Consider the following 10,215-nt stretch of genomic DNA (forward strand, 5'->3'; position numbering starts at 1 on the left):
AATTATTGTGCAGTAGAGCTGAATAAGGTAAGGTATTTATCCAGCAAGGTATTTATCCTGGGTTTTCAAGACAGGATTTCTCTGTGTAGCCTTGGCTGTCCTGGACTCACTTTGTAGACCAGAGATCTGCCTGTCTCTGCCTCCCTGAGTGCTAGGATCGCAGGCGTGTGCCACCACAGCGGCTTAAAATGGATTGTTTTAAAGGTGTGTGTGTGATGGTGAGTGGGGTGTGGCGGGGGCTGGAACCGATGACTGGAGGGTGCTGTCTCTGATAGTCTGAATAGCTTCGAATATCTGTGGAGACAAATTCGCAGTAACATATAGGTGATCTTAGAAGCTTAAATCGAGAACTTCTTTCTTCAAATTAAGAACCCTATTTTAAACTATTTTATATAAATTGAGCATCTTTTATATGATTTCATTTGCACACAGTTTTTAACAAGCAATTTCACGGTTGTGTGTTGGACTCTAAAACTAAGCAGTTTGAAATCATCTTATGTATTTCTGTATATATATATATGTATGTAATTGCTTTTTCGAGATAGGGTTTCTCTGTGTAGCCTTGGCTGTCCTAGACTTGTTTTGTTTTGTAGACCAGGCTGGCCTCAAACTCACACTCACAGAGATCAGTCTGCCTCTGCCTCCCTGAGTGCTGGGATTACAGGCGTGCGCCACCCGGCTGAAATCTTCTTGAGGTTTAACAAAACTTTGCAAAATTACGGTAGTTTCCTTTACCTCCTTCTCTAGAATTTTCAAAGGTTAGCACCAATTACAACTGCAGTACGCTGTGTGAACTATTGAGCCAACTAATTAACTAGTATTAGTTGATAAGTTCTTCAGTTTTTCAGTTGTCCATACCTTTTTCCTATCCAGTAATCCAATTCAGGTTGTCATACAAGTTTTGGTTGTCAAGGGCCTGGATTTGTATTTTTTTTAAGTTTTAACTTCTGTTCTTTGAGTTACTTATTCTTGAAGAAATTAATGTTTTCGAGTCAGTTTTTTCGTTTTAATAGAAGTGATGAAGAACCGAGAAAATGCATTTGTAACTCCTCTCGAAAATTGGAAGGGAAGTTAAAATTTTCGTATTATCTAAAACCAGAAATCCACAGTTCAGATGTCGAAACACCTAATGTCGAGGTATTTTGTCCTATGATGGGACCGGTAGCTTCTCCTCGGACGCCGGTTCTTGTGATTGGGCAGCACGCGTCCGCCATGACGCCGGAAGGCCGCCTGATTGGTCCGCATAATCCACTTTCCGTGGCTTTTCTCTCTCGCTCAAGACCTTCGGGCACTTTCTGTAAGCGAGCACTCTTTGTCGGTGACTGGAGCTGCTAGCTAGCCCACAAGGAACTGGCTGAGCGAGGCGAGGTAACTAACTGCACAGGCGTCGGCGGGAGGGAGCGGCGGGCCTAGACATGGGTGGAGCGGAGGCAGGGGCTTGCGCGCCTAGGGCGGATCACCTCGCCTCTAGGTGCCTGCATCCCGCTTCTTCTCCCGTGCTTCCCCCAAATCCCCTGGGACTCGTGCCCGCCTCGGTACCGCCCTCCTTACTGCGCCCCTCCCCAGCCCCGTACTCCACCGTGTGCTCCGCCTCCTCAGCCCCGCCCTCCCTCTGGCTCCGCCTTCTCAGTCTGTCCCTGAAGGCTCGGCTTGCTCCGCGTCTGGTCCCTGCCCTCCCGTCTCCTAAAAGCTCCGTATTCCTGGAAGCTCAGTCCCGCCCTTCTCTGCTCCGCCTCCTCAGCCCTGCCCTCTTCGGTGCCCTGCTTCCTTTGAACACACCTTCCCGCCCTGCAGTCCTCCGTCCGGCCTCTGTTGCCAGCCTTTCCCTGCCCATCTCACTGCTTCTCCTCTGTGCCCCTCCTTGGTCTCGCCTTCTTCAAGTTTACTATCCCGCTCCTCACTGCACACACCTAAGGTTTACCTTCTGCTCTGTCCATGCCACTTCTATCTGCTAGAGTGCTGGCTCCCTGTCTCAGCAACCCAGCCTTCTCAGTACACTCCTCCTCTGGCCTTGTCTTCACCGATTGCACATCTCTGATTCTCTCGGACCGCGCTGTGTCCCTCTGGCACATCCCTGACAAGGATCTTTGTAAAGTTATCTTCCCTTCCCTGGTGCTGGCACTTTCCTCTTGATTGCTGTTGGGATTCTGCTGTGTGGGAGTGAGGAACACTGTAATGGTGTAAATGCCACATGTTAAGTATCTCCTGAAAGTGGCGCGGTGTTGGTATGCCTGGAGGAACGGCTTTTTTCCCTAGTCATTTCTGCTGGATCCTTAAACTTCTAAAGAGCTGAACTGTACCTTTCGCCAAAATAGCTGGGTCCTAGGTGTTCTTTAAACATGTGGTTATTATGTTTTGTTCTGGAGACTTGCTTTAGCTGGTCAGAGTTGGTCCAGCTTGAGACCTGGTATCTAGGCTCTTAGGCAGAGGACTGAATGACTTCGTTTCAACAGTATACCCTTGGTGGTCTCCGACCTCAGGGGACTTTACCCCACTTTGTTAGATTGCTGGCTTAAAACTAAAAGTGTATGAATAAAAACCACTAGCTAGTAGATTTCCTCTTAGCCAGTGCACACGATTAGTAAAGATGCTTTCAGGCTCCTGCAGTCAGACATCTGTGGTTCTGTTACAGCTACAGCGTTTGTTTTAGAGCTTGGCAAAGGAACATCCCTTATCTAAGCCTTGGTTTTGCCTTCTGTAACAAGCCTGGTAAACTATGGCATAGATCCATGGTTGAGGTTTGTTGAAAACATTTTTGATTCCTGTAACTTGTCAGAAGTCAGCCCAAGGGCACCTTGTATGGTTCAGATTCATGTCTGTCTTGCTCAAGCCAGCAAAACAAAACAAAACAAAACAATCTGATCCATTGCCCTCTTCCAGACACCATGACAACCTTGGATGATAAGTTGCTGGGGGAGAAACTACAGTACTACTACAGCACCAGCGAGGATGAGGACAGTGACCATGAAGACAAAGACAGAGACAGGGGAGCCCCAGCCAGCAGTTCCATGCCTGCGGAGGCTGAGCTGGCAGGCGAAGGCATTTCAATCAATACAGGTACTGGAAGGCTCTGAGCTCTGGAAACTGACTCAAGGTGGCCTTTAAAGTGTGTATCAGTTAGAAGTCCTGCTCTTCTTTCTCCAACTCCAGTGCCACGTTACTTCCAGAGATAACCAGTGTAGTCATTCATGCATATCAGCACGGCAGGGAACAAGCTGGACTGGGTTTTGACAATCCATAAATCATATGTTAGTATACAGGTGGGATTAATTCCTAGAAATGGCATATTCACACTATTAGTTTTTAAGTGAAAAATCTATTGCTATTGTGTGTATATGTGTGATCACATATTTCAAGATACCAGTATGGAGATAAGAGAACTTTTTGGAGTTGGTCCTCTCACCTTACAGTTAAATTCCAGAAATCAACCAAGATCTCCAGGCTTGGACTGCAGGGTCTTCACCTGCTGAGTCATCTCAGTGGCTCTTGTACTGTTGTGTATGGTTTTAAGTTTGTAACTTTCTTTTTCTGAGTTTAACCGAGGGCTTTGCTCATGCTATGCTAGTGCTCCACCACTGAGCTACAGCCCAGCCCACTTCATCATAGTATTGTCAGATTTTGAGGCGGTGCTTGTAGTTCAGCCAGCAGTACAGTATTTTTCCTTACACTTTTTCTCTGACTGTGTTAACAAGTTTAACATTTTTGACATATTGTTGGATAAGAAGTGGTCATTTTTGTTTTCTTTTTAGAGATAGTGTCTTCCTGTGCTTACGTTGTTCAAGGCTGGCTCTGAACTCCCGATCTCAAAGGATCCCCCGTCCTCAGCTTCTCCAGTAGGGATTCCTGGCCTACTCCAGTCATGCACCACTATGCCTAGTTTGTCACTGTTTTTTTTTTGTTTTCTTTTTTTTTCCTAATATTTTTAGAGTATCTTTTATGTCAAGAAATGTAGAACTGTCTGATCCTGCCCCTCTTGCCTTTTATGCTGGGGATCAAATCCAGGGCCTTGTGAATGCTTAGTTGGTACTCTGCACCTGAACTGTATTCCCAGCCCTTGGATTTTGGAGTAAGGACCTTATAGCTCAGGCTGACTGTGAACATGTGGTCTTCCTGGCTGTGGAGTGCTTACATTGTAGCTGTGGGCTACCAAGAATTCTCTCTCTGGAACTCCCTTGCTCTTCCTAAGTGTTTCTTTGTTTACCTTCGAGTAGATGGATCATAATTTGTACAATGTTGGCCATGAGGTTAGCCATTTAATTCTTGAAATTATGCTGTGGTAAACCTCACTGTATATAGAACACTCTGTCTTGTGTAAGGGTACACAGAGGCTCCTGCTAACTGTCATAGATAGAGCAAGCTTCATGCAGACGTAAATTCCTATTTGCAGATACCAGCTGGTCCAAAGCCCCTTGTCTGTTTTTGGTCATGCTTGCACTGCTCAGGTCCAAAAGGTGTGATCAATGACTGGCGCCGCTTCAAGCAGTTGGAGACAGAGCAGAGGGAGGAGCAGTGCCGGGAGATGGAGCGGCTGATCAAAAAGCTGTCTGTGACCTGCAGGTCCCATCTGGACGATGAAGAGGAGCAACAGAGACAGAAAGACCTCCAGGAGAAAATCAGTGGGAAGGTAATGGCTTCTTCAAGACTTCCCTGGCTGCCAGAAATGGGCATGGTGATTCAGGAAGCACAGAAGTGCAGGGCAAATCAGGAGCCCTGTCACAACTCAGGTGTATCTGAATTTAGTCTCAGCTCAGCTACACATGGTCACGACAAAAATCTCTTCCTGAGTCTGTGTTTTCGTTGGCTAAATGAGGTCATTAACCTCCCCTGGGTTGTGCAGCTCAAATACTCACTTGAAAGTGTGGGGTATATTTTCGTTTCTTAATCGTATTTATGTCTATTTATTTCATGGAGGCAATAAGTAGGACAGACACTCTGAGAGTACTTGAGTCTAGGTCCCTGACACCTCCTCCTTGTCAGCATTAAAGGTCTGTCTTTTCTGACCAAGGAAGAAGTGTCCAGGCGTGCCTAAGTATCAGTTAGCTGTGGCCTAAGGCTAAAAACTCCAGGTACTGGGGCCAGTGAAACGGCTCAGTGGGGAAAGGTGCTTGTTCTGCCAGCCTGGTAATCTGAATTCGATCCCCAGAACCCATGTAAAGGTGGGAGGAGAGAACCAGCTCCACAGAGAGCTGTCCTCTGACCTCCACCTGCACGCTATAGAGCATGCACACACACGGTAATAGCGAATAGACATTTAAGCATATCAGCCAACATGAGGGTACAGATAGAGTATTAAGCCAAAAGTTGGTCACTTTTGGCAGGAAATGGTTTCAGGGCATCAAACCTAGACAAAGGCTGAGTCAGCAAGAAGGCCCTGTCAGTTTCAGCCAAGCAAGAGACTCTTATGTTAGAGTGATAGGAAGAAGACAGAATTCGGAAGGGTGCTGGTTAGATATGACACCACACCATCCCCGTGTCCCAGGGCTAGTGTGGTCCCTGGTTACCACCTCTAGTCTATGCAAGATTAGGCAGAGAGCTCTTGCTATACCAGGCCAGGAGGAGGAAGGTGTCTGTCAGGAAGCTTACTGTAGCACAGTGTGTCTGCTGCTCACAGCCATTAAACAGAGAAACCAAAATGTGACCACAGAGGTCAGATTTGAGAGATTCTGCCCCTGTTCTGTAGACCAGAACTTCCTGCCTGGCAGAAATGAGGCTGGGGGAAAGGTTAGTATGTCATATGTATATCAATTTGTAAAAAATGCTTAGAAACCTGAGGAAATATTTATAAATTATTATTATTATTTTCTTTTGAGACAGATTCTCACTGCGCTGGCCTAGAACTCACTATGTAGACCAGGCTGTAGATCATAGAGAACTGTCTGCCTCTACCTCCTGAATGCTGGGATTAAAGATGTGAGCCACCGTGGCCGGTTATTATTTGTTAAAACTACCTAGAGAGAAAAGCAGGTTATGAGAGGCTCACAGCTGCTGCTGCTGAGGCCAGACAACTACAGTCAGTGACTAACAAATAAAGGTGCTGGGCCTGGCAGTCATGCCTGTAATTCACCTGCATGGGAGGCTGACAGGAGGGTTGTTAGTTTGAAGCCAGCCTGGTGTGTATAGTGAGTACCAGGCCAGCCTGTTCTACATAGGGAAACCCTGTTTCAAAACTGAAAAAAAAAAACAACAAAAAAACAAACTGGGGCACTCCACTTTTAGGAGATCCAGGTCTTCTGACCTCCAAAGGTGCCACGCACTTTTATATATTTATGGTGCACATAAATATCTGAAGACAAAACACACATAAAATGAATAAATCTTAAAAGGAAAAGAATTTTAGAGTTTGTGTTGTGTGGATGTATGTTCAAAGCAGCAATGAGGTGTGTTCCTTTGGAAGTTCCTTAGTTGTGTTGTCTTTTCAGAAAAGGATAAGAGTGACTAAGGTAATACTTTGTCAAGACTGACAGAAAGACTGTTCATCAGAGAAGTGATACTATGTGAAGCTGCCTTTTTGGAATGAGAGTCAATATGGTATTGTAGCTAAAAACTGGAGTTTCTGAAGTCTAGTTTAAGGGGCTAGAAAGATGGTTCAGTGGATAAGGATAGGTACTGTTCTTGCATGGTGACTTCCAGCTGTGTGTAACTCCAGCTCCTAGGAAGTGACACCCTCTTCTGAACTATGCAGGCACCTGCACTTACATGCACATGCCCTCACTCAGACACATACATACACATAATTTAAAATGATGAAAATAGATCTTACAAAGTCCAGGCTTCTGGTGTGCAGGCCTACATGCAGGCAGAATACTGTATAAATAATAAATAAACAAATCTCTTTAAAAATCCAGTTTGAATCCTAGTCTTGCACTTTATACTTGTGTGAATTTGTGCAAATAAAGTAAAATCTTGTTTTTGCAGAGGACCAAGGGTTGGTTTCCAGAGGCCACGTGGTGGCTCACAACCTCTCTAACTTCAGATCCCAGGGATCCAGTGGCCTCTTGTGGCCTCCGCAGGCACCAGCATGCATGTGATGCATGTACAGAACACCTCTGTACATAGAAACTTTTGAGAGAGAGAGATGTAATGCATATAAGACACTAGCGTGGAGCGTCATGCATTCCTAAGTACAGGGGCATAGCCACATTGATCAACCATGTCCATTGTCTGTCTTTGTTCTGCTGATCTTCCTGCAGATGACTCTGAAGGAGTTGAGTACAGTGGACAAGAACTTGGATGATGAAGAGTTTCTGCAGCAGTATCGGAAGCAGAGGATGGAAGAGATGCGGCAGCAGTTTCATAAAGGGCCCCAATTCAAGCAAGTTTTTGAGATCTCCAGCGGAGAAGGGTTTTTAGACATGGTCGATAAAGAACAGAAAAGCACCCTTATCATGGTTCATATTTATGAAGATGGAGTCCCTGGGACCGAAGCCATGAATGGCTGCATGATCTGCCTTGCCACAGAGTACCCGGCTGTCAAATTCTGCCGAGTGAGGAGCTCAGTTATTGGGGCCAGCAGTCATTTTACCCGGAATGCCCTTCCTGCTCTGCTCATCTACAAGGCGGGTGAATTGATTGGCAATTTTGTTCGTGTCACTGACCAGCTGGGGGAAGATTTCTTTGCTGTAGACCTTGAAGCTTTCCTACAGGAATTTGGATTACTCCCAGAAAAGGAAGTCTTGGTGCTGACATCTGTGCGAAACTCTGCCACCTGTCACAGTGAAGACAGCGATCTGGAAATAGATTGAACTGATAATCTAGTTCCATAGCTATCTCATTGTTTGGGCTGGAGGACACATGTCTGTATTTATTTCTGTCCTTCCTGTGTATTCTGGCTTTACAGCTGTTCTTTGTAGTCTCATTTAGTATGTGGAAAGTCAAGAAATTCTTAGATTAAATCAGAATGCTGACTCACTTTGTGGCTAGCAGTAAAGTGACTTCAAATTATATAAACAGGAAGCCAGGCTCTTGAGCTGTTTACTTCTCCAGCATGACATTTCTGATATTGTTTCTAGTCAATATTGACGTGCCACTCTTGAAGGCAATGTCTTAAAAATTATCTTCTGATGACCTCAGAGTTCTACCAGGTCTGAGAGTAGAATTCCCTAGTGAATGTGTGTTCTGTGCAACATAAATAGTGCATTTCCATAATCACTTGATTGCAAATCATGTTTACTTGCAATCAGACTCATAGCTGTACTTGTTTTCTCTAGATGCTTCCCCACCAGGGTCTGACTTAGAGGATCCATACAAGGTTGAGAATGTAGCTCAGTGGTGAGCGCTTAGCTAGCATGTACATGGCCCCAAGATATCTGATGCCCAGCACTGTCAAAACTAAACAAAGCAAAAGGTTCTAGATGCCTGGTGCTGTCATTATCAGTGGCCTGCTGCGGGAGTCGGTGGTTCAGTCCGCCATGATGAAGTATGAACAGGAAAGAATGGATTTTGCGGACGGCTGGGCAGAAAGCTCTCTTTGACACTGGTGTAGAGCTTGAAAGCCTCAGGAGGACCTTCCTGTACTCTTGTTCATCAGTGTCTATTCCTCTCTTATTTAACAAGGTAACGTCTTGTTTAACCTAGATTTTTTTAAAAGCTTTTTTTTTTTTGCATATTATGCAAAAATTGTACTTAGTAGAGGAAAATTGGCCAAAAAAAGCACATGCAAAGATGGTTTAAAAATATAATTTCACCACCTAAACACTATGTTTTGGCACATTTCATATATAGGTGTTTTCGTGTATTCGTAGGCTTTTGTTTTTAAATGACATTGGGATCACACTGAGCTACAGTCTGATCAGAATTTTTTCATATAATTACTCTTCTGTAACATTTTAAAAGCTGTTGATATTCCATTGGTAGATATACTGTAATTTCCTTGGTGGCTGGTTTTTAGAAAGATGGCAAACTTTTTTTTTATGATAACACCTTTTATTATGAAACATGTTCATCAGAGAACATATGATAAAATTAAGCTGAAAAGATATTTAAAAGCCATAAAATTTTACTACTAATAATTCCTGTTACCATTTTTATAACTCTTTTTCTAGCTTTATGTATTTGTGTGTATTTATAAAATTTATTGTCATTGAAGTTTTTGTTTTTTGTTTTTTTCTGTTCTCTTTTAATTGTTCCTTAAATTGTATGTCCTACTATAAGGGGGAATGAAATGTAACCTGGAAGTAAGAATTAGCTTTAGTATTCACACTTGAAATCTTTGGTTGCTCAGAAACTAACTGAAAATGACTCTTGAAACTTGGATTTAATCAACAAGAGCAGTGTGTCATTTTCTGACTAAGGAGCTCATTGTAGAAGTAAAGAAAATCATTAGGAGCAGAGATAACTGATGTCAATGTTCTAGTTTATTTCCATTTTTTAAAAAAATTTTAATACAATTGATAGTTACTGAATTCTGTGTTCTACCTTATGTAATAGTACGTACTAAAATACTTTGGTATATTGTAAAACTTCTGAATAAGTCAGTGGCTTTATAATTCACCATTTAAATAAACTATGCCATGTTGACCCAGCCACTGTATATTAGCTATTTAAATTCCCAGCATTTTGCTAAAACACATAACATCTTTGTGATTTCAGCTGTGTCTTGGATCACTCATAGTTCAGATGTCTAGAAGAGACACTGAGAAAATTGGCAGAAAATAATTTTGATAATTTCATACACAAATGTAATGCATTTTGATTATGTTCACCCCTACTACCCTTTCTTGTCTTCCTCCCTGATCTCTTTCCTCTTCCCAAATAGTTCCTGTCTTAATTTGCTGTCTATTTTGGGGTTTTGATTTTCCACTGAGTTTAGTTGGGGTTGCTTACATGGATGTAAGTGAGGGGTTATTGACTGGATCCTGGGCATCTTACCAGCAGCTACACTACTGAAGAAAATGTCTCCCTTTCTCTCAGCAACCATTAACTGCCAATAGGTCCTTAGGGAGGAGTGGGGCCGCATGAGCTCCTCTTCCATCTATGATCTAATTATTCTACCATAATTTCATATATATAGTATGTAAATACAATATATTTTGACCATACTCTCCCATTATCTGTCTTATTCTTTTCACCCACTGAACTTCTTTGTAGTGAACCTCCTTTCACATTCTTTGTGTGTGTGTCCTCTGCTTATAATTGCTTACATGAGCATGGAGTGAGGTATTTACTTGAGCACAGCAACTTAGTGGCTAATCTCCCTCACCTAGAAAACATTAACTG

The 10,215-nt window shown here is 43.4% G+C and overlaps 1 protein-coding gene across 1 annotated transcript; it reads left to right on the top strand.

The window, feature by feature from the left end:
* Window positions 1-1,191: 1,191 nt before the first annotated feature.
* On the top strand, window positions 1,192-9,981 carry Pdcl (phosducin like). The gene is made up of 4 exons (XM_055600878.1): window positions 1,192-1,368; window positions 2,881-3,057; window positions 4,443-4,624; window positions 7,191-9,981. The coding sequence occupies exons 2-4, from the start codon at window positions 2,886-2,888 to the stop codon at window positions 7,740-7,742; spliced, it is 906 nt and encodes a 301-aa protein (XP_055456853.1). The 5' UTR covers window positions 1,192-1,368; window positions 2,881-2,885; the 3' UTR covers window positions 7,743-9,981.
* The last annotated feature ends 234 nt before the right edge of the window (window positions 9,982-10,215 follow it).

This window comes from Psammomys obesus, unplaced genomic scaffold (genome assembly GCF_907164565.1).
Source record: "Psammomys obesus unplaced genomic scaffold, mPsaObe1.curated_primary_1811, whole genome shotgun sequence".
Taxonomy (NCBI): Eukaryota; Metazoa; Chordata; class Mammalia; order Rodentia; family Muridae; genus Psammomys; species Psammomys obesus.

Coding starts and splice junctions, on each gene's coding strand:
- Pdcl (XM_055600878.1), top strand. CDS start 2,886: ATGACAACCTTGGATGATAAGTTGCTGGGGGAGAAACTACAGTACTAC. Junction 3,058..4,442: donor AGGCATTTCAATCAATACAG/GTACTGGAAGGC, acceptor TGCACTGCTCAG/GTCCAAAAGGTGTGATCAAT. Junction 4,625..7,190: donor AGGAGAAAATCAGTGGGAAG/GTAATGGCTTCT, acceptor ATCTTCCTGCAG/ATGACTCTGAAGGAGTTGAG.